Genomic DNA, 25,027 nt, shown 5'->3' with positions numbered 1-25,027 from the left:
CATGACAGGCAGAAATGGGCTGATATCTCTTAGTGGAGCTTGAAGTGTAATGGGCCTTTGAGAAACTGTGCAATGACAAACTTCATCCTCCCTTGAAGCAAATCTGCATTTTGATGGCGCTCTGGACGCCATCATTGGAATTAATTGTGGGGAGCGAGAGGCTAGGCCTGGGGGACATGAGCAGGTACACCTCCTTTCTCTGATAAAACAGGCGATGGGAAGAAGAAAGTGGGGGTCACTTCGTTTCCAACACTCCCCTCTGTGTCACTACACGTCACTCACATGACACTTGGTGTCTGGGGGCTTCTATGTGTGTGAGTGTGACATGAGAGTAGAGCTGAGGTAAGAGAAAAAAATGGAAATTATCTTAAAGCGTTAGGTTATCTCTTTTTTTCTGAGGTGCTAGCTGTAAACACACATCATTTATTAGAAGCCGAAATGCTGCGTGTTTTTGTTACTCTTTATGATAAATACTTAACAGGATAAAAATGAGTTCATGTTCTCTTATTTGCATTTCTCTTCCTTTGTTTAATGGCTCGACCCAGACCTGCTCCCTACGCATGCATCTGGACAGAGGTATAAAGAGGCAGAAACTCTTTGCAATTTAAGGGCGAAAAAATGCACCTCTCTCCTTCTTCTAGCTTCCTTTATCTTTACCTCCCCTGCGTAGGGTTGAGTTAAACTGGGATTGCTGAGAGCGCATCACTTTAAGCGAAAGGAGGAAGTATAGAGAGAGCATGGGCTTTGCAAATGAACATGGCACGTGAGGTGCGAGCTTTCTGACTGATGAGCGACGTGAACACAAGCGTACTCCTGGGTGGACTTGTAATGTGCTTAACCATGGAAACGGCGAGATGCTTATTTCCAGCTACCTGCAAGCCCTGATTACCAGAGAGTGACAGGAACACAAATGCAATTACTGGGGGACTGTCCACATTACCCACAATGACAGGAAATGGATGGGTGGTTAGCACCCACATCCTTCCCTCATTGCCATTGCATCGTTCTATACACACTTACACACACACACACACACACACACACACACACACACACACGTCTATTTGCAGATGTCTTATGAGGATGTGTGTGTATGTGTGTGAGTGTGTGCATAAAGCTAGGTTCCCTTTCCCCAAAATGACATCATTGTAGATTGTGTATTTAAAATGCAGAGAAGGTTCTGGAAGGTCGTCAGAATTCATCTCTGCCTCCTTATCAGAGGTTGCCGACTCGGGACCTGAGCAAGTGAGGCTTGAATAATAGTGGAGGGAACTGGATGGGCAAAAGGAAGCTGGGAAATGCCAAGTCCTGACAGTGGGGTTTTTTCCGTGCGTGTAGTGAAGGCTGCCAACCCCTGGGAGCACTTGAGCATGAACCGGGGAAGCTCATTTTTGTGAGATGAAAAATCGCTGGTAGCTTACGCATGAATTTATTTTCTCTAAGGCCTCACTTAAATGGCTGCCCTGTGAAATAATTTAGTTACTGGAGGTTGGCAGTGGGTGTTTGGCGGTGGACAGGAGCCTGGTTTGGAGTCAATAACCAAAGGGCAGGACTAAACAAACACTTCTCAGCAGCCCTGGGCGCGTCTGGTGTTTGTACTGCTCTGTTGTAATACGTTACAAACGACCTAGAACTCTCCGAATGAGGAGGTAAGAGGCAGGAAGCAATGGAAAGACCTATGACCCAGTTTTATCCCGAGACCAGCGCTATGAATTTGGGCAAGTTACTAAAATCATTTGAATTACACTTTTTCTCTATAAAAGGAAGTTGAGGGTTGCCTTACCCAAGTCATAGCAACACTATAAAAGTGAATTAACAGTAGAGTAAATGTTTCCCTAAATATTTGCTAAACCCCAGGGAGCCCCAGGAATTCCTTAGACTGTGGCTGGGTAGGTCTGATCTCCCCCTCTGTCTTTACATGACCACCTTCCCGCAGTGTCTGCGTCTGTGCCCCAATTTCCTTCTTCTTGCTTGATCCCCAGTGGGGTGCATGCAGGAGGCAGCCAATCCATGATTCTCTCTCATCATTGATGTTTCTCTCTCTCCCTCTTCCTCTCCCTTCTTCTCCGAAATCAATAAAAAAATAGATATTTTTTTAAAAATTTGTCCTTATAAAGATACTGTTCTTATTGGATTAGGGACCCAACCTATGACCTCATCTGAATTTAACTAATTATGTCTGTAATGGCCTTATTCCCAAATAAGCTCACATACTAAGGTCCCAGGGGTTACGGACTTCAAACTATCTCTTGGGGGGGATAGTTGGACACATCACAACGACCTTAGAGAAAACAGGGGTACACTCATAGGAAGGGGTGGGAAGGTGTAATTCACATAAGTTGTACTCCCAACCTAAAACGTGGTGGTGAGAACAGTGAGAGAACTTGGCAATGGCACGTGGAGAGACGTGGCCTTTTCTCCTTATCCATGGAGGCCAGAGCACCAAGCACAGGAGGATGCCACAATTTAAACACGCAGAAACGACGCCAGGTGAGAAGGTCTTAGGAAGGGGAATTGGACTGGGAGCTGGGGCTGGGAGCTTGCCATCCACATGTAGATTTTTCAAAGGGAGAAGCACTCACAAATAAATAGTGAGAAAGTAGAAATTACATACATCCACTGAGCCGACCTGCTGAGGCCAGGGAGACTGAGTGTAGTCACAAAATTCATGCAAGGACCGATACTGCGGAGTCAGAAGCAGTAGGAAGGGACTAGCACCTGTTAGACGCAGAAGAGAAACACTTTGATAAGGATCTACATCTGCCACGAGTTCCAGAAGAGAATGTCTGCAAAAGTTTGGCTTCCTGAACAGTGTCCAGGGCATTAGCAATTGAAAAGGCAAAATAGTGTTTCTAAAAGAAGAATGCATCGACAAGCTGGGCCAGAATTAATGTTCTTTGTTGCTAAAATGGTAAGGCCTACTTTAAAGAGACGGCACAAGAATTTTAAGGCTGAAGCAAGGAAACTGCATTTTAACAAGACTCTGCATGATTTTTACATTAAATTCAAGTAACCAGGGCAAGAGAATGAGAGGAAAATGGGGAAAAAAACCACAGCAAATTAATATTAAGGCAGTTGATACTGTTAGGGCAAATTGATGATGGCGAATAAAAAAAATCTCTACAGTATTCAAAATTGTTCCAGAGCGTAGAAACATCAGGAGAATTTTTCAGTTCGTACTTGAAGATGTTAGAATGATCTAAAGGTGATAGCTTGGATCAATCTTAGTTATGACTCTGGAAGAAAAACTCCTAACATATAGGAAATGAATCCAGCAGTACATTACCTGACTAATTCACAAAAACAACTTATTCCAGAATTGAAAAACATAATTGCATAATAGAAAACCTGTTAAAGCAATTCACCAAATTTTTTGTGAAAAACACCTCCAACAATAGGCCCACCAACTTGACAGAGAAGAGAGGTTTTTGACAACAATGAACATCCATCCACTTCTAACATGATTTTTAGTAAAATATAAATATTTATTGCAATTCCAGGGTCAACAATTTCAATGTGAAGGCACAGGGGTCTTCTCCTATGAGTATGAACACCACAGTTGATATTTCTCTTTTAAAAGTGCTAGTCAATGTAATAAGACAAGAACAATAAAATGTAAATAGAAATATTGGAGAAGAGTTCCAGATGGCACGACTGTCTGCCCCAAAAACCTAAGAAATAGGCATGAAAAAATTCAGATAAAGTTATGTGGGAATATGGAGGTCAGAAGGAAGAAGGATGGAGGGAAGACAAGCACATTTATACTCAGAAAAGGAATATTAAGAGGATATTTAAAACCAATAAAAATCATGAACAGAATTGAGAAAAATAAACACTGAGTTCTGTACTGAAGTCCTGAGTACCAGAGAACTGTATGGTGCTGGAGAAAGTCCCAAAAGATTACACTAACACTAACTGGCCTTGATTCTGGTAAGAACGGTCATTAGATCAAATAAAAGAAAGCACCACTCTATATTATAAATCGTAAACCTAAAGGGTATTTTTCTGCCCTCGACAGAAGACATGGATCAAAAGTGTTCTGCTCCATATTTTATTTTTTTAGATTTAACTTTAAAACACATTTGTATCGATTTATACTTTAATGTCACCCATGATCCTCGGAGAGAAGATAAACTCAGAGGGATCACTAGATTTACTGTTTTACTTCCCAGAATATTATAACAAAAAAGGGAATTTGGAATTTCTTTATTTATTTATTTATTTATTTTAAATTTTTTTTAATATATTTTATTGATTTTTTACAGAGAGGAAGGGAGAGGGATAGAGAGTTAGAAACATCAATGAGAGAGAAACATCGATTAGCTGCCTCCTGCACATCCCCTACCGGGGATGTGCCCACAACCCAGGTACATGCCCTTGACCGGAATCGAACCCGGGACCCTTCAGTCCGCAGGCCGACGCTCTATCCACTGAGCCAAACCGGTTTCGGCTGGAATTTATTTATTGAGAGACCTCACACCATGCAAAATTGTCTCTACCCCCAGGAAACAGAGCATTTGCTTGCAAGCTGTTATCTGGCCTTTTGCTCATTTATATTTATGGAGAGCTCTCTACTCCACAGTCTTGGCCTTTTCTAAGTTGGGTAATCTCATTCAAAATTCTCTTTCTCTCTGATTGTTCTATACAATAGAGGGTCACATTATGCGTTATCTTGTTTCAATAATGCCAGACACCTCAATATTTAGAGACACCTGCTATCTCTTCCTATTGAGGCTACACATTTCCAGTTCCTTCAACTTTTTCTCAGATGGGATGCCTTCCAGATTCCTCGTTATTTTGAGCAAGGCTGTAGACAATCCAACTTTAGTTTAAAACTGCACCTCTTGTTATAGAGCCAGCACTGAACGCCAGCTAGTATGTGAGGAATGGACTCGGATTCTTATAAATTTGATAATTCAAGGAAGCAAACTGACATGGCCTTGGCTGAATGACTGGTGTAATAGCCACATGTCCTCTCAAATTTGCTTTTGTATCCACAGCAGATTTGAACTAATTTAGCTTGATGTCTGTATTACAGTCACTGTATTTAAAACGAACGGCCTTTTTATTTGATAAACAAGGGAAGCAGAGCCAGTGAGGGATTTCCAAGCGACTGGGGGAGGGCTGTGTACCTGTGTGGGTGTACGTGTAGCGCCTGTGAGTGTGTGGGTTTGTGTATGTGTGTGTATGTGTATGTGTGTGTGTTTGGCGGGGGGGGTGTGCAGGCACATAGCGTTCTGCTGGAAGGTATTGCAATTTCCAGGGTTTCTTTCTAGAGATAGTAACAGGAGAGTCTTGATTTCTCCCCTTTTTCACTTAACATATAAGGTGAGTGAAAGAGGAAAGGTGCAGGCACATCAATTTTAAGAAATGATGGAAATATGTTGATGCATGGAAATGTCTTCTTTTAGGGCTAGAGGTAGAGTTAGAGAGCTTTCCAGTTTTTTGAAGGAATAGCAGATAACAATAGATAACAAAAAACCTTTTATTTTTAGGGCATAGGGGACAGTTGTTAAAATATTCATCAATATTCTTGACTATAAAGCACATAGCAGTGACGTAGTTCTGTAATACATGAGCATCTTCATAGGTTAATTTTCCCCCAGTTTTATCTCCCAGGGGTGCTCCTGCCCCAAACCCCCAAACTATCAAACTATCTAGTTTATATGGGTTGCATTATCAAAATTTTCTGATATTAGGAAAAGTGAAATCTTCGTGTTTGTATAAACATTCAAATGCTTTCTTAGCCGGCTTTGCAATCCTAATGTATAATACATGCGTTTGAGACGAAGAAAATTTCCAATGATAATTATTAACAAGTCAGCATGCACGGAACATCATTTTTCCCTTCACTCCACATTTTGAAAATATTCATTATGCCAGGGCACGCAAGGCAGATTGAAATAATTTAGGGGACAGTGAATGCATTCATTACCCAAATGCTATTTTTCTGATATTTTCGAGAGGATTAAATATATACGCTTCAGTATCATCATTGACTTGCCTGGTTTCTATCTGTGTTGACTTTCACATTCTATTTGGCATCCCACTCCTTCCCTGCTCTGAGTATATTTTAAAATGGGCCTACATAAGTAAGAAGGTAAGGTGTCCTGTGGTGTGGTTTCAAGGTGAAGGAACTACTTGTAGAAAGTACATTTCAGGCCCCGCCCCTTGAGACTTTGATGCGGCCCCTCTGCGTGGTTTTGCTGCAACTGAATTTTCAGGCCTTCGGTTGATTCTTGGGATGCGGACAAAAACTGGAAAAACGCCGACTCAAAATTATTTCATGGACACATATTAATGACTTTTTTTGCATTACTGCTGTTTTGAATTGTCCACAGCACTCATTACATCCACTAATAAAAATAGTCGACTTAATTACAAATGACATCTGAAGTATGTCTTTAAAAGTAACTGCTTCTCTCCAAAAAATTCAGTATTTTATCCAATCCTCCCTCTCCCTCTCCCTCTCTCTCTCTCTCTATCTCTCTCTCTCTCTCTCTCTCTCTCTCTCTCCATATATATATATATATATATATATATATATATATATATATATATATCTTTCTCTCATGTGCAAGGGATTTACTTAAAATATATAAGTACGGCAAATGCTGTTTTTACCCCTTATATATTCATCTTCAGGTTAACTGTGTTTTTATTTTCTGTTCGCAGGGTCCAAGTTGAATTCTATATGAATGAAAACACATTTAAAGAGAGACTAAAGTTATTTTTTATTAAAAATCAGCGATCAAGTAAGTCCTCTGTTTTATTTCCTCTGTCTATGTGTTTGTACATCTATTTACCTCCAATAGTTCCAGTGCCATCCTTCTGAAAAATATCATTTAAATAGAGGCAAACAATTGAGAATCTTGTCTGCCAGGCAGTTAAATGATAGAAAACTAGAGTTTCCCATCTGTGGGTGTTAAGGTTTCTTGCATACCTTTCATTGTCCAAATCCCACATCCATAGGTAGCATTCTAGGTGAGCCATCGGGATCAGTGGAAACGTTGAGGAAAAGGATTGAAATGAGAGGGCCTCATGGCTTATCTGTGAGGGGACTCAGCTTATTATGAGAAGGCTCCTGTGATTCTGACGGATCCTATCTGGGAAATAGCTGTCTGACTCCACGGGGGAAGAGCTCACCGCTTCCCAATGGTGCCTGATAAGAAAGAAACATGCTCTGAACTGGACAGGTTGCCACCCGGGCATGTGCCCCAACTGGGAATCGAACTGTGACCTCCTGGTTCAGAGGTTGATGCTCAACCACTGAGCCACACTGGCCGGGCAGACCATGTATTGTTTGAAGCCACATATAATGAGCCAAGATGCAGTTTTCCCACAATCGTTGCTTGGTCTCTATGAGATGGGTGTAGACCTCGCCCTCTCTGAATCTGGAGCCCTGAATCCTCTTGGGGTGGTCTTCATTAAGTCATTCCTCTGTAGGGTTCAAAAGGAGCATCCTGAGTTGTGAGCAATTGTCCAAATGCTGAAGATAGGGGATATTTCAGTGTTTAAGACGCGCTGGTGAGAGATTCAATGGTAGGTTAGATTCGGGGTTAAGACTAATGATAACGAATGCCTCTCTCATCTGCTGGTTGACAATTTCCATGGAGGCCACACCTTCGGAATAAAAGGTTTCCTCTGTTTTGATACTAACAATCTCTCTCTCTAGGCGAGAGGATAAATGTGACTGTTTCACCGGCAGCCAGCTTTGACTAAGCAGTCATCTGGGGAGACAGGTCGATGGAACCAGGGCGATTTCATGAACAATTTAAAAGACTTTTAAATGAATGGAGCATTGTGATAGCAAAGCCTGGGAAAACTGCCCAATTGATAAGCATTAACCTGCTACTGTTAAGAAACATCACCCCATGCGATATACAGGTCCTGGAACATAGAAACCCACACCTGCAACCTATATGATTATGTCGACCAATGTCACCCCAATCAATTTAATTTAAAAAGAAAGGAAGGTCACCTCAAAAGCACTCACATATAGCCGAGTAAGAAAATGACATTTCATTTCCAGATTGTATTCACTAGTAATTATAGGAAGGCCTTTCTCTCCCTTTTATGCATAAGGCACGAATCAGATATTGCCTGAATATTGCAGGAAAGGTAATGCTTCTATTAATCAGACTTGAAGCATGTTTTGCTTAATCTTAATTGCTCTTTTTCATCATCATGAAGTATTACAGGCTGCATAACTATGATCTATATGGTTTTGCAGGGTATATACATGACAATCTTAATCCCCTCTCCCTCCAAAATATTAAGATGTCACTGATATTTAACCTAAAGGGAAAAGTAAGCTTCAACTGGTCAAACTCAAAAATGGTGTGTGTGTACTTCCCAGAATATTCTATAATGATTTCTCTGTAATTTCCTAATTACTAAGCTAGAGTATAATATATAATTATAGACGTGATTATAATTTCCCTATAATTAAAATCTGCAAGGTATTCTGAAGGTACAAGATTTATAACTTATCCCGTGAATGTGCAAGCAGCTAGATTTCCTACCCCCAAATTCATGGATGTGTGAAATGCTTAAACCACTAAGCATATCGGAACCACTCTTTTTTTTTAATTTAAATATATTTTATTGATTTTTTACAGAGAGGAAGGGAGAGGGATAGAGAGTGAGAAACATCGATGAGAGAGAAACATCGATCAGCTGCCTCCTGCACACCTCCTACTGGGGATGTGCCCGAAACCAAGGTACATGCCCTTGACCGGAATCGAACCTGGGACCCTTGAGTCCGCAGGCCGATGCTCCATCCACTGAGCCAAACCGGTCAGGGCATGAACCACTCTTTATGGGACATGGTTTTTGTGGCTTCTGTGAGAACTAGATCCACTCTCCTCGTATAGTGTTAGCTGTCATTTGCTGTTCAAACCGTCTGTCAGTCACAATCTTGGTTTCCATATTCAGCTAATTAACATTCAGCTCCCTTGAACTTCAGAGAGTGTAGACGATGTTGGCACTGAAGTTTCTAAATACAATCTAAGTGCTGTACTTAATGATGTTTTTGATAATTCTTTTTAGTCTCTTTTTTTGGACTAAGTTCCAATGAAAACCCAATTTCTGTTGTTTGTTTGAAGGTCTAAGAATACGCCTGTTCAATTTTTCTCTCAAATTATTAAGCTGCTTGTTATACATCATACGAGTGCTGCTGGAAAGCCCCTCACAAGGAAATGAATGGTAAGGTATTTCGGTCTGACCCTCGACAATAGTCTTTTGATTACTTTGAATTGTGTTATAATTTTAAAGGATGTTACGTAGAATTAATTTTTTCCAAGGATGTTTTGGGTATTGATCTGTCTTAGTACATGAATAGCACCTTTGTACGTTCTTTTCAAACATCTTTGCTTATATTCTTTATCTATTCCTCTAATGCTAATAACACTGTGGATGTAATAACTTTATGCCAACTGTCTATAAAGTTTTTTACTGCTAATCAAAGCACTGTAAGTAATTGTTTAATATGGGTCTGTCTCTTTAAACACTCACCACCTTTCTGTTCTTTCTTTATATATATATTACTCTACTGTATACCAGCTGTGTAGGTATTTCCAGTGATAGTCTAGCTGGTACTCTTTTTAAAAATATATTTTTATTGATATCAGAAAGGAAGGGAGAGGGAGAGAGAGAGAAACATCAATGATGAGAGGGAATCATTGATTGGCTGCCTCCTGCACACCCCCTACTGGGGATCGAGCCCACAATCCAGGCATGTGCCTTTGACCGGAATCGAACCTGGGGCCCTTCAGTCCCCAGGCCGATGCTCTATCCACTGAACCAAACTGATTAGGACTAGCTGGCACTCTTGAGTAGAATCACTCCAGCATCCACGACTATGTCAAGTGCACAGTTAGCTTGTGTAGCTCTTGATCTTATTTGAGTTAAATGGCTTATCGATTTAACTTATTTTTTATTCATGATTGTGCTGCTTTGATTAATTGCATTGCTGTACGTGATGGACTTTAGTCTCTACCTCCGTTGGAAGCAGCAGGGAAGGGGCCGGGTGTGCAGGCACATGGATCATTCTGATCCGATTACCACCCTGGGCCCCCTGCCCAGCCTCCCAAATTTCACATAATTTCAAAGCAGAAAGCGAATCCAATCCGATGGCGAACCTCTGTACAATTATTATTATTATTTTCCTGTGGAGTTTTGCCCTAAGAAAATATAAAAAATAAAATAAAAAAGATGAAAATAAAATAGAAATGCTATGCACGGAAATGCCTGGGTTACTCTTCTGTTTGATTGGACAGTGAAGAGGATTCCGCATTTGCTAGAGGGTCCGGAGAAAGTTGATGATTAACAAGAGCAATTCGATGGTGTGATCATCGATGTGCTGCTTCTTTAGGAAACAGTTTATTTGCTGAAGGCTGGTGGGTAATTCCGAATACCTTTGTTGGGGGGTTAGCTTGTGTTTGTAAGACTGCAAAAGGAGACACAGCCGGGAGAGCAACATTGCCTCCCCTCAGGGAATTTTCAATCCGTGAAAAGACTGCATGCTCTGGCATTCCTGCCCTTCTGCCACTGGACCACTTGTTTCATGTCTCTTATTCCCTTCAATACACACTTAACCCTATTTCCCCAATTTTCTCCCACTTGTACTCCTCCCAGAAGCCCTCAGTACTTTTTTAAAAAGTTAATCAAATATATGTGTGTTTTTTAAAAAATTCAATATTATTTTGTATTAGTGTCAGGTGTACAGCATCGTGGTTAGACAACCCTATTCTCTACAACATGGTCCCCCAATATTTCCAGAACCCACCTGGCCCCATACCTGGTACTGATCTTTTTCTGCTTTTTATGGCTGCGTATCTCATTGATCGCATTCTAACTGCGCATTCAGTGTCCCTACTTGGATGTCATTTCAATTGGCCACGTTCCGGTTGGCTTCTTCTGCGCTCTCCCCAAATCAGCGCATGACAGCTCGGTTCTCACCCACACCCTGCTCCGCCTGCAGCCCCATCCTGACAGCTGTGGGGCCAAAGCCTCCGAGTCCTCCTCAGCTTCTCCTTTGGCCTCACATTCTGCAGCATCTGCAAAAGCCCGAGAAAATTCTGCTGCTTCTGCCACCGCGACATATGCAGCCTGCGGTCACTTCTCCGGGCCACCCCCTACCAGGCCGCCTTCTCCCCGATTCTGCCTTCACTCCCTTCTGGTTTATTCTTGTTTAAAAAATATGTTTTTATTGATTTCAGAGAGAGGAGGGGAGAAGGAGAGAGAGATAGAAACATCAATGATGAGAGAGAATCATTGGTTGGCTGCCCTGGCTCAGAAGTTCAGTGGGTTAGGGTCTTGTCCCCATAAGCCAAGGTCTCAGGTTCAATACCCGGTCAGGGCACATACAGAAATCAACCAACGAATGCATAAATAATTGGAAAGCATATTGATGTTTCTCTCTCTATCTCCCTCTCTCTTCCCTTCCTCTTGCTAAAAAAAAAATCAATAAATTTAAAAAAATGAAAGAAAGAAAGAAATCCGCCTGTAAGTGGGCCCATGCAGTTCAAACCAGTGCTGCTTAAGGGTCAACTGCATTCATTTCTCTGTTCTGTCTGTGCTGGTTGAAGGCCAGCGGCCTGTTGTATTGGCCTCTGGAGCTCTCATACTCAGCCTAGGACTTGGTGGGTCAGCAAATGTGGCTGAGCCGATGGAATTATGCTCAACAGCTGTACTGATAGCCTTGCACCATGGAGACGATTGGAGAACACCCCCTGGGGACATCAGTGCGCATTCCATTGATGACATGTGGCTGCCCAGGTGGCACTAAACATGCTTCACATTACGAATCCTTCGGAAAACATACCAGCATTGTTTTTAAAACCTGGTGACCTACAAATAACACGTATGGACATCAGGGAGCCCCGAGCATCACAAATTGAGGCACGAGAAGATTCTCTCTCAGGGTCAAAGGGCCAGGGCGGGAGGGCAGCAGAGTGAAATGATATTATTTGAAAACATGAAGAGAACGAAGTTTCCTACAATTAACTTCTCGGCCACGTGTCTAAGAATGTTTAGCCGTAATTATAGAGGACAAATGTTTGAAAAATCAGATTACTGCAACTCACAAACAACCCAAAGAAGTCACGGCTCCATCTTGAATACGGTTCCTGTTTGGTCCCCACTGTGGGGGTGGCACCGGTTAATGGCCTTTCTGGGCACAGCTCTCCTTTAAGATAATGAAGCTAATTCAGCAGGAGATTTATTCAATTAGACATAATAAAGCTGAAGCTATGTAGTGCTGCTTGGCTGTATTGTCAAGTCCCTTCCGGGCTCAAAACTGGTATGAAAATGTGGCCAAAGTCTGAACCAACGGAAGGCTCTGAAAGGGAGTGTGTTGTTAATGTAGGAGGTTGCGCGAGGGAGAGACTGGGGTGCAGGCCATTCGTAGTGAACGATTTGGGGGCGTTGGTTGGCAAAGGGGGCGCCACTCCCAGCAGGGGGTTCATGAGTTTCATGGCGGGATGAGCCATCACCATTGACTCACTGCCTCCTGGTGCTTACAGTTCTTCACTATGTGTCAAAACTGGCCTTGGCTGGTGTGGCTCAGTGGATAGAGCGTCGGCCTGCAGACTGAAGGGTCCCGGGTTCGATTCCAGTCAAGGGCACAAGCCTGGGTGGCGGGCTCGATCCCCCCAGTAGGGGGTGTGAAGGAGGCAGCCAATCAATGATTCTCTCTCATCATTGATGTTTCTCTCTCTCTCTCTCTCTCTCTCTCTCTCTCTCTCTCTCTCTCTCCCCCTCCCTCCCTCCCTCCCTCTCTTAAATCAATAAAAATATATTTAAAAAAAACCCCAAAACTTACGCATCCTTCCCACTTTAAAATTGTGAAAGTGACTCTTAGTTTTTAACATCAGGTGAGAGACACAAAGGTATGCAGCCGCAACCGTGCTTGTATGTTAGGGGTCTGGAATGCATTTAAAACCAGAGCCTACCATAGCACCGGGCGTGGTGTGTTCCTGCTCAGGCTTTTGTCAATGGGATTGAAGCTCCATTTGGAATGACGGGCTGGCTGCCAGCTGATTCCCCTCCTCATTTGTTTTGGACATTTTCTAAAAACGCACAAATCATTCATTCCTATATGTTTTTTTCTTCATGATACATCTAATTTACAAAGGACAGTCCGGGCACTAGTTGTTGTTTTTTTTATTAGAATTTATACATTTCTTTCCATGCATTTATCCAATTTAGTGCTTAGTAAATGAGTGAAGAATAGGACTTTCAGTCTCGCTATATATTGAAATTTATATAGCTGAGATTTGTAGAAAGGCCTTTTTTTTAAGATTACAAAACTTAGTCTACATGACATCGTCTTGTCTAAACAAATATTTTTCTTCAAGGTCTTCTTTACATTTAAATGCTCTATGATATTTCAAGACCTATGAAAACAACATCCCAGATCAAAGAAAATACTGTTAGCTTGGTAAACTAGCTTTTAGTAAAGCCATGGTGTTCTTGGTAGAGTATAAATAATTTTTGACGTCAAAGGTGAAATGATTTTTAAGAGAGAGTTAAGGACAGTCACTCCTTGTCCTGTATAATGTTCTATGCTATTCTCAGTCGCAGGTTTTTGGTGAGATGTTAGATATTTTATATAAATCCAAATGTGGAATATTAATGTGCTCTATCATCTGAGTTATTTGGATTATTAGCACTGTTGAATTTGTATTGCTAAATAGTAACAGCTGTAAAATTAACAAAACCTTCGAGTTTATAGAAGACCCCTTAAGTGAATTTTCAGTGGAGGATTCGACTAATAAAAGGTTTGAGGTTTTTGTACCTTGCCATAACCACTCTTTAAATAAAGGTCCATTAAGCTTTTCTTTTATTATTAATATGAGCCTGAAAATGAAATTAAAAAGGGTATTTCCTGGAATAGAAATGGATATTATTATTATTAAAAAGAAAACGAAGAGTATAAAGCTTTTCTCATGGTAATTTTGATATTTTATCGTCCCTTTATGCTAGCATTATTTAAATGTTTCCAACCTCAAGCACAATTTTAAACTGAATGCCTTTCCCACATTTAAAAAAAGTAACATCTTACTATTCTTTTCACAGGTCTCATATCTTTTGGGTGAACAGAAGTCTACCTTTATGGGGCCTACAGGTTACGTGCCATCTTGTTTCATTCCTATATTTCTGGATGTATCCCTGTTTCCCAGAGAAATACTATTCGAGAGAAACTGTTGATATTAAAAATGGGTTTGCTTTCTTGCTTAATGAATCTTGAGGGTAAGAGGGCAAGGGCGGGAGAGTAGCAGAGCGCATCTTAGACTCGCCCTTTCGCCCCATTCTTGGTGTTTGCCTGAGCGCTGCTTTCTGTTCTGAGAACATCCCTGAGATCAGATGGCGGCTGAGGGCCTAGAGAAAACCCATGTCAACCAGGGTCTTCAGCCCCGCCCGTTTCCCAACCAACTTTCCCTGTTCCTGCTACACAGTCCCTGAACAGCTCACCCCAAAGGCAATTTCCACGTTGGCTTTTTAAAAAATTGTATTTTTATTGATTTCAGAGAGGAAGGGAGAGGGAGAGGGAGAGACAGAAACATCCATGATGAGAGAGAATCATGGATCGGCTGCCTCCTGCACGCCCACACTGGGGATGGAGCCTTCAACCTGGGCATGTGCCCTGACCGGGAATGGAACTGTGACCTCCTGGTTCATAGGTTGATGCTCAACCACTGAGCCAGGTCGGCTGGGCACATGTTTACTTTTTTACCTGTGTCCTCAGTGTCTGGAACATGTAAGAATCTCAACAAATCACCATGAACTGAACAATCAATTAAGTGGCTGGTGATCCCAATCGTGCCCTGAGGGGCTGAGCTGGACCATTCTGTGTGGTGCTCACAGTGCTGCTGCTTCGCTCTGTTTGAGGCGGGTGATGGGGTGGACTGTATCCTTCCACGGGAGCTCGTGCTCCTTTCTGAAGGTGCTGCTGTTTTGGGTGAATGACCTGCAGGCTCTGGGGGTGTTATTTGTGGCGGGCAGTTGTGTGTGACCGTGTGTGTGTTAGCACAACACTCACCAGACAACCTGTTCTTTCCATGTCATGCAAACTCCAGCCAGCCTCACTACTCTAACCCCACATTTCCATTGGTGATAATAAGTCAGAAAAGGTTTATTAAAAAGTATTAGAAAGGACAAAAGCTAAGCTGTCGTGCTAGGGACACCTGCCACCTTATATGAGCTAAAGAGCCTTAGAACACTCCCTATAGCATATATGTATATACCACATACATATCTATATATGTAAATATATGTACATATATGTACATATTTATACATTTATTAACTTTGAAATTGATAAGAATCATGAAAATAATATATATTACCTATAATGTGTAGTACTATAGTCATGAATGTATGTTATTTTAATTTTTTTGCATTTTCTCATTAAGGTTCAATTTATATTCTAGGTCTTAGTGGCCTTGATAAGTCTATTTGAAACCATTCTACTTGGTTATCTCAGTTATAAGGTAAGCTGTTTTCATTAGCCTTTTTTTGCTAATAGAACACATTATTAATATTTACCCAGCTTTCCTCTCTTTATAATTCCTACTTTGGGGATAAAGCAAGCTCTTTTTAAACCACTTTAATTATTCCGGGCCTCTCTAGTATGTGATACAAAAACACTGTAGTAATATAGTTACGTTCTCCTTGGTGGCTTCACTCATTCCTATGGGGTAATTGATCCACTGTGCGCACGCTCACAGGAGCCAAGCAGAGGCAACAGTCTGGGTCTTTATTGTTCTCAGCCTCTTTCCCTGATCCGTACAAAAAACATCGAGGGAGCAAGAGCATGTCTATTAGGGATCATATTAATGAATGCTCTTAATTTTTGGCAAAGCTTTGTCTGGGTAACATAATTTAACCAATATTTACTGAGCCTCTGTTTGATGAAGAGCTCCAAGCTGGGCGTTGGTTTTTATTTGTTTGATTGTTTTCTGTGAATTTACAATCGAGAAGTGGGGCTAGGTAGGAAAAAGTTATACAGAGGCAGAATGATAGGTTTTTGTTTGTTTGTTTGTTTAGTGAGGTGCAAATGGAGTCCTAAGGGGACTCAGAGAGAGAGGCCAGATCATGGGATGAAAAGGAAGGACTTGACCGATTACGCAAAGTCCTTGAATCAGCGATTTCACTAAGGAAAGGTGAAAAGAGAGGCCAGTGGGGTTTATGGAATTAAGAGAGGCACAGAGGAAGGAATGCACATATGAAATGGAAACATAATTAATATTTAAGTGTGGCCAGAATGTAGGGTGTTTGGGTAAATACTGGTGCAAAACCTTTGGGACAATATTAGGAGCAGCTCGTACTGGGCCCTGGGAATTATGTGGCCAGGCCTGATTCACTTCGTTGCACAGTGTGGGTTGGGAGAGTAGAATCTAGATTCTAGTAGATTCTAGTAGAATCTTCCGTCGTGGTTTCTTGGTGTAAAAGCAATGTTAATACCAATGAACATTGTTAACAAGTGGTGTGTTTAGGAACTATTTTATATGCTTTACAGTTTGTGAATATATTTATTACAGTAAACGTTATATTGAGTCACTTTTTCATTGATTCTGTAGGTTTTGTTAGTCTGTTTCATTTTTGCTGGTAACTTTTCTTCCATGAAATATTATTATAGGATCCAAATGTGTTATGGGCAATATTCAAGGATTATTGTAACATTTGTTTTGCTTCTTTTTAAAAAAATATTTTAATTGATTTCAGAGAGGAAGGGAGAGGGAGAGAAAGATAAGAACATTAGTGATGAGAAACATTGATTGGCTGCCTCCTGCACACCCTCTACTGGGGATTGAGCCAGCAACCCAAGCATATGCCCTGACTAGGAATAGAACCGCGACCTCCTGGTTCATAGGTCAACACTCAACCATTGAGCCACACCGGCCGGGCTTGCTTCTTAAACTTACTACAAAATTGAGAGGGCACAATTGCATTTAGAAAAAATAATCTCTGAAAGTTATTGCTATACTTTTTTTAAAAAAAAAATTTTCCCATTTACTTACTTATTTTTGAGATCATCACATTTCTTTATCTGTTTTTAACTTTATTTTTCTTGTAGACACTACTTCAGATGGCCCCATTCCCCCCCTTTGCACACATTTATATAATGACTCAGTCTTCTGCCGCTGTAAGCATCCTCAATGCTAGGCAAGTTCTGAGATGCTGGCATTGCCCTCTATAATGGGATTTGGTGTAACTGACTTTTATTTTTACTTCTTTATTCTTGAAAGGGAAACATCTGGGAGCAGATTTTACGAATACCCTTCATCCTGGAAATAATTAATGCGGTTCCCTTCGTTATCTCGGTAAGTCCTAAAAGAATCTTAAAAAAATAATTTTGTCATTAGACTTCAGTAATGCCTTTAAATCTAAATGCTAAAAATATACATCAAAATTTAGCTCAGATAAATGATTTTAGGTTTTGATTAGAAACATTGTATTAACAAATAAATAGCAAAATCAGTTGGGGACTCGGCTTGTGAAATTAAATAAAAACTTCTGAGATTTAGTATAACAGCAAAATGAAATGCTTCTTAGAAATATATGGTGTGGAGGTGCCATTTAATCAAGCGCTAATATGGCCGAAACAAACTAGAAATTACTCCACTTCTTGTGTGTAGGGTGGAATTAAAAGCAAGTAGAACCGGTTGTTTATAAACATTTCCCGTACCGAGAATACACTTATCTCTGGTTTAACCATAGGGTTGACTAATTATCTCTTTAATAAGGAAGTTGTCAGCAGCCAGCCAGTCAGCAATTTGCTTCTTTATCCAAGTCGGAGGAGCACCCACTTCCTGAAGATCCTATTCAGTGGCATGTTTGCATTGCAAGCTCTGGTTTTAATTCCTATTTGATAGAGCTGCAACAGTGTCTGTGGGGATTGTGCTCCCGCACACTTTGAGTTTTATTTGGAAAATTATGAGGATGAGTAGATGCCTAACGATTGCTCACTTCTGACAATTACTTTAATCTGGGTGATTTACCTAGAGGAGCGACTGGAATTAGATTGAATGGCTAAGTAAATATCATTTCAATTAAACGTGGTTCCCCAAGGTCACTTAGAATGTTTGAATCCTGAGACTGAGGGGTAATGTTTTAAAGGCGACGCTTCCTCTTCTTGTTCCTACTTCCCCCCTCAAGTTGCAAAGAAGAAAGAGGTGATGTCTATTACAGACTCTCACAGGAAGAGATGTAATGATAGAATTAGCATCATTATATCTGACACCCAGAGAGCTTATTATTTTCTTTCTTCTTCTGTAACGATTTCCCAAAGAGTTTTTCTCTAAGTAAGAATCAGACAATGAATGAAAAAAAATCATATCTACTCCTTGCATTTTCTAATGTATTTGTCACATGTTCCAAGTTGCTAAATTGTCTTTAATAACATTTTTTTTCTGTGTTGCATTTCTTTTCGATCTGCTGGATATGATTCTTTGCTTTGAGATAAAAGTTTAGTGTTGATTTGTTTTTCAGATATTCTGGCCTGCCTTAAGGAATCTCTTTGTCCCAGTCTTTCTGAACTGCTGGCTTGCCAAACACGCCTTGGAAAATATGATTGTAAGTATGAAAGGGACATGCAAATGCAGACATGTTTTTCAACCTTTCACTATGTCCTACTTTCATTGAGATCATCACATTTCTTTATCTTTTTCACATTCAACAGAGAAACGAAGACTCAACATCTTTGCCTCACTACTTTTTATCCTGCTTTCCCCCACGAGTATAAATTCATATGACTAGGATTTATTTAGTTATAATTAAATATCAACGTTTTATTTGTAAACTTCTTTTAAATAAATTCAGTATCTTAGTACATAGTTTTATTTAGATGTTTGTAAAAATGAAAGAGTTTTGGTAAAATGCTATCAAATAATTCAAGTGATGTGTTGTATGGGTGTCTAAGCTAACGAGCGTAGTTTCCACGATTCTGAGTTTCTACACATCACCAGTCCAAAGCCCAGTGCTGTGTGAATGGGTCCAATGAGTGGGTCCACTTTCCAAAGACAAATCACGTTTCTGGGTGACCTGTTCGTGTACGATGGGGCCCTGGTTCTCAGGATCCAGGAGGCCGTGGCCTCAGTCCCTGTAACTGTCTGGGCCTCATATTTCATAAAAATCTGTGGGGTTTTAAAAGGCGCCATGTTGGAGGTGGAAGCTCCTCAGGTAAAGCCATCTTCTTCCTTTTGGTTGGGTTGTGACTGGGATAGTAGGAGAGACAAACAGAAGCAAGAAGATGCCGAGTTCAGAGTGGGCCCCTGTTTCGCTTTGCCCAAGGCTGACCCTGTGGGGCAGGACTGATGTATAACTAGGACCAAAATATGTTGACAGCAGAGCTCACTGCTTAGCAGCGAGCTGACTCTAAGACATCTGCTATCTAGTCATTCATTCTATAAATGTTAATGTAAGTCCACTATATGCTAATCACTCTGATAGGATAGCTAAGAGATTCAATTCCTTTGCCAATTTCTTCATCTTCAAAAGGAATAAAAGTGTCTACATACCAAGCTTGTTGTGAGAATTCAATAAAATTACATATACTTACAGAAATATGTGTGTGTGTCTATCTATATAAGGCATAAACATCATAAGGGCTCAATATGATGACTTCTACTACAGTGAAATTAAATTTTTCCAGAGGCAAACTTGTTTTTCTTTTAAATGGTTTTTAAACAGAAATTATGACCCAAGTTTTGGCCCGGAGGAATATTTGGATAACATTTGAGAAGTTGTCACCGGATGAATGTCTCTAAACATCCACGCTAGTGACCGCTGGAGGCTCAGGAAAATGTGTGGCCAAACCGTGGGCGAGTGTGGTCCGTGGGGTGTTTTGCAGAAACATTGAGCTGTCTTAGCTGTTCAAAATAAAATACATAAGCCTATTTCACTAAAGAGACTTAGCCTACGTTGCTAATGGAAAACACGCACCAGGAAAAAATAAACCTCTAATACACTGTGTTATTAGTTGTTGGCAAAAACAGCCCAACCAAGAGAGAAATGGCCCCTCAGTCCTTGAGAATAAGGGGAGTGCTGTGCAATATTCACTTAGGGTCCATTTTCCATTGTATTTCTATGTTTGGCTTCTCTTCCTCTCCCGGGTTGCTAAATTTGTATTTGTTTGGGTTTTGTGTTTGCTCAGAAGAAAGTGAGGGTTGAGAGGTGAAATTCTGTTCAGCTTAGCTTTTTGTTTTTATAACAGTTCTGGTGAAATGTGTGGCGGAGGAAGATTAAATGATGGCTCTGGGGAATTTTGTATTGGTGAAGTGGTCTCCTGCTATACTTATTTTAAGACTATTAATAGCTTACTATAAAACATTTTGAGATGAACTGGGAACTAGAAAGTAAAATATTATGAAAACCTACAATTCTACCACACAGACTAATTACTAGTAATAATTTATATCCTAACATTTTCTATGAATATGCACATAACCTACATTCTATCATATTGTATGTTCCACTTTATAATTTGAATTTTTATAATATACTAGTATGTAGTGGAAAGGTTCCTATGTCATAAAATATTCCTTTTCAAATCAATTTTAATGGATACATCTGTTATTTAGTTAGGTATGTTTTGATCCAGGCAAAAATGAAAATATGCTGAGGTATCCATTGAAAGTATATGTGTTGAGTATGCACAACATAGCTGAAACGTACTACATAGTAATAAATGTAATGAAGCTCATGAATATTTAATAGTTATCAACATTTAAAATGTGCTTCTCTGTCTTACTTTAGAATGATCTGCACAGAGCCATTCAGCGTACACAGTCTGCAATGTTTAACCAAGTTCTGATTTTGATATCTACATTGCTTTGCCTTATCTTCACCTGGTAAGATTCTACAGATCAGCATTTTTATTATGTTTTACTTCACTCCAGTTTCTTAAAAGAGATGTATTATAAGCCATTTTAATTAATAGTTGGATAAAAATCATCAATCATTCAATCAATGTCACTATAACATGTAATGGATCGCCTACAGAAACAGAAGTAAAACCCTCCCTCAGTCTCACAGAAAAAGCAGGAAAGCACAGCTCTCAGCCTTAGCTGGTGTGGCTCAGTGGATGGAGCATCGGCCTGTGGGCTGAAGGGTCCCAGGTTCGATCCCGGTCAAGGGCACATGCCGGGGTTGTGGTTGAATCCCTGATGGGGGGAGTGCAAGAGGCAGCTGATCAATGATTCTCTCTCATCATTGATGCTTTGGTCTCTCTCTCCCTCTCCCTTCCTCTCTGAAATCAATAAAATTAAAAAAGAAAGAAAAGGAAGAAACACAGTTCTCATTTGATATTACATTTACTGCAACCCTGGCATTTCCCCGAATGCTGTCAACAACCGAATCACAAGTGTTTGTCCCACGACCAGGGCTGTCAAGCAGGAGTGTCCCTCACACCCTGACATGCGGGCGCTGATTTTTCTGTCGCCTACAAAGCGAAAAGCTATAGAGCAAACTGTCACCGCCCGTCACTGCGCCTGCTGGGGCCTCGCTGTGATGCGCGTGTGCATTGGGGCAGAAAGCAAGGGCAGACCTCCAGGTGCTTGGCTTTGCCACATGAAACAGTCATTTCTCCTCTGGGAGGATCCTGCTTTGACAATGAAAATGTAAACCAGCGTGAAACGCACTGAGAGTCTTGCTCTAGGACCTCCCAGCAACAAGTTACGGCTAAAATCACCAGCAAGTAATGTCAAAGGGAGAGCTAATGTTTCAAGGCATTAACCATCCCACAATGTTTATTTTCTAAGTACAAGGACATGCCAATCATAGGTTTTAAATGCGCTTGAGAGAGATGTTATGAGTTCATGCAGATCCTTCCTGGAGCAAAGAATGTGGGAATCACAAGACGAGGTAGAGCCCTGTATCTGCTTGGCAGGCCTCGTAGAGATCATGCGTAATTGTAATTGTGCTCTGACCTGGAGTTGACTTATTGAGGAAGAGGGAAAACTAATTAGGAAGTACTGAAATAGAAGGGTGCACTCAGACTCGGGCACAGCGGAACCAGATATAACGAGAGCTATACATGCATGTATTTATTTATTTTTAAGAGTACTTTCTTAGTATTTTAAATATTATATTTTATTTTTTAAATATATTTTTGTCGATTTCAGAGAGGGAGAGAGAGATAGAAACATCAATGATGAGAATCATTGATTGGCTGCCTCCTGCATGCCCCACACTGGGGATTGAGCCTGCAGCTGGGCAGGTGCCCTTAACCGGAATTGAACCTGGGACCCTTCAGTCTGCAGGTTGACGCTCTATCCACTGAGCCAAACTGGTTAGAGCTACATGCATGTATTTAAGTAGAGTCATGAACTGTTTGCAATGGGCTACAGTCTGAGAAATGCGTCGTCGGGGGATTTTGTCACTGTGCAAGCACCACGGGGTTCACTAGAGAAACCTGGATGGTATGGCCTGACAGTCATTGTATGTGCTGTGCTGTTACACGACTGGCAGGGCATGATCACAGACATGAGGTAACACGCTGCCTGTGATGTTAACATGGCGACAACAGCACGAGGCAGGAGGCATTCTTTTAGCTCCATTATAATCTTTTGGGACCAACGACATATACTACTATTTGGTTCCTAGTTGAACAAAACGTTATGTGGCTCTTGACTGTATTCATCTAGATGTATGGGTATGCTAACCGGTTTGCATCAGCAGTATAAGGTGAATATCTCTATTAAATGGATTTAAAATATATTAGTGGCATACCTTTGTACTTAAAAAAAAAATCAACATTTTAGGATAGTTAATGGCTTAAAACATAAAATATCCCTCTGAGATGACCTGGTGATGATTTTAGCCATAACTTATATCCTGGAGCAAGACTATCCATGCTTTTCAAAATCAGAACTGCAATACGTGCATTATAAGTTAAGCCCCAAAGATTCAAGAACTAACGTTCGACACGCTGGCCGTGCTGGGCACAGTCTCACGCTCTCAAAATCACCTGCTCTGGAAAGCTGTGTGTGGGTTTAAAAATGTATCTTCCCTTCCTCATTATCACCATCACAAAGAACCGTCATTAAGCATCTGTCTCGCAGACACGCGTGCCCAGTGCCCAGCTGAAATGCAGATGAAGCCCCCACCACGCCTGCAGGGAATGTGCTCGGAATAGCGCTTCCCATCATTGTGATGGAATTGGACGAGTCTTCGCCCACGTCCGCCACGCGCCCCTCGTGGCCAATAGCACACACTCCCGAGGCAGCTGGGACTTGGGATGCAGCCCGTGTCTCAGGAACAAAGCAAGTCCAGGGCTCTATCCGGGAATTCAGCGTCTGACTTGAGCTTAATTAGTAACCTCTTCTGACCAATAATCATCCCTCTGATTCACCATGCTCTTGGTGTTTGAAGCCACCGTGCTTCAGACTTTAGTTTTTTATTTGAGTGTGTGTGTTGGCATGTTTTTATATTATTTCATCGAGTTCTAACAGAGAGAGATCTATGGGGTTCATGGATGTTTCATGGTTTAGTCAAATGTGAAATAATTCATTCACTTCTTCCTCAGCCTGATTTCAGGAAACAATAGGTCATTTACTTTTTGTTTAAAAAAGTGGCTCAGTGAAACGTTATTATCCTGCTTAATTCAAAGGCACTCGGGATTTTCTTGCACCTTTGATTAATGTTTATTTGACTAGATGCTTCGGTTCTTCTACTTACTGATTCCACTCCAAGGCCAATGGCTGCTCGGGGCCTGGACAGGGAGGAGATGGTACTGCAGTTTGGAGCAAGTATTAGAACGTGGCCTAGTGGTGTCACCACTGTCATATTTGATTCCTAGTTCTGATTGGTCACATTTGTTTGGCCTCTGTGATAAATGAAGGACAGGAAGTGCATGTGTCTGAAGATCTGGCCACGGCCTAACAGCTCCAGGTCACCCTGGAACAAACAGAAATCTATTTGTCCCAACTCAATTCTGCATAAGCGGGCAGCAGGTTTCAGTAGTTAATTAGCCAAGCTAAGGCAAGTTTAATTTGGGAGAAAAGAGAATATGGTTATTTGGCATATGTGAATCAGAATGATGCAATTATTATTAATATGAAAAGTCTAGGTAACATGGCTTGGGGTTAAAAATCTGTTTCCGACAGGCTATTTTTGAAATATGACATCAGTTGTATAGAGTTCTTTTCAAACATGCAAATGCTGAGGATAATGGCTAGCAGTTCAAGTGGTTACTATTGTTAAGCACTTTTCTGCGCCTTTAACATGTACGGTCTAAAAAGCAAATTCTATTATTCTCTTCATTTCATAGGTGAAGAAACTGAGGCACAAAATAGTTTAAGAAATTTACAAAAAGGAACAATTAGATCTGTCTTTAATTTTTTAGGAGAAAAAAAATTCATTGGCTTGATTTTTTAGCTTTATTGTTGGCATATTCCAATGTCCGCATTTCCCCTCACTTCGCCCAGCTCCATGCAGACCCCACCCCCTTCCCTCTGGCCTTCACCACACTGTTGACTGTGTCCATAGGTCATGCATATATGTTCTTTGGCCATTTAGATCTGTCTTCAGTGTTCACCTATCTACTCTGGGCTGAGAAACAATCAGTCTGATGCCCTATTCTCATCTAAGTTAAAACACTGTTCACAAATTTCCAAGAAAAATTGATTGAGAACCTACATTTTATAGAATTTAAACCATCACTGCATTAAGAGGTTAATGTATAGTTCTTTTCAGAAATATAAGAACTTAGAAATGATGCTACCTACATATTTTTAGGGATGTATTACAGAAATAAGGAAGAAAGGGGTGGGTGGGTGGGTGTAGGTTATATGCAGTGGTATGTACAATAGACCACATTGGCATTGGCCTTGGGAAGCCTTTTCACACTGTATTTTATCGGAAGTGGAGTTGAAGGCTTAGCCAGGTAGAGGCGGGGACACCATTTTTCTAGTCTAGTTAGAAGGTTCTCAGTTAGAAGTGAGGGCGAAGAGTGAGAGAAAGCCAAGGTTGTCATCCCACACCACCAGGAACCAAAGACTTTTTGTCTTTACAAGGAAGT

At 40.9% G+C, this 25,027-nt stretch overlaps 1 protein-coding gene across 1 annotated transcript in view; it reads left to right on the top strand.

The window, feature by feature from the left end:
* Window positions 1–6,675: 6,675 nt before the first annotated feature.
* KCNT2 (potassium sodium-activated channel subfamily T member 2) overlaps window positions 6,676–25,027 on the top strand; it is a gene marked incomplete at its 5' end in the record, with an annotated part of 86,250 nt that continues 67,898 nt past the window's right edge. The window contains 7 exons of the mRNA XM_006102789.3: window positions 6,676–6,755; window positions 9,108–9,207; window positions 14,083–14,131; window positions 15,438–15,497; window positions 17,256–17,330; window positions 18,499–18,582; window positions 20,764–20,858. Coding sequence (XP_006102851.1) covers window positions 6,676–6,755; window positions 9,108–9,207; window positions 14,083–14,131; window positions 15,438–15,497; window positions 17,256–17,330; window positions 18,499–18,582; window positions 20,764–20,858 — 543 coding nt within the window. The remainder of the gene's footprint in view (window positions 6,756–9,107; window positions 9,208–14,082; window positions 14,132–15,437; window positions 15,498–17,255; window positions 17,331–18,498; window positions 18,583–20,763; window positions 20,859–25,027) is intronic.

The sequence above is a fragment of the Myotis lucifugus genome, unplaced genomic scaffold (genome assembly GCF_000147115.1).
Source record: "Myotis lucifugus unplaced genomic scaffold, Myoluc2.0 scaffold_428, whole genome shotgun sequence".
NCBI lineage: Eukaryota > Metazoa > Chordata > Mammalia > Chiroptera > Vespertilionidae > Myotis > Myotis lucifugus.
This window is presented reverse-complemented; position numbering and strand designations above follow the sequence as displayed.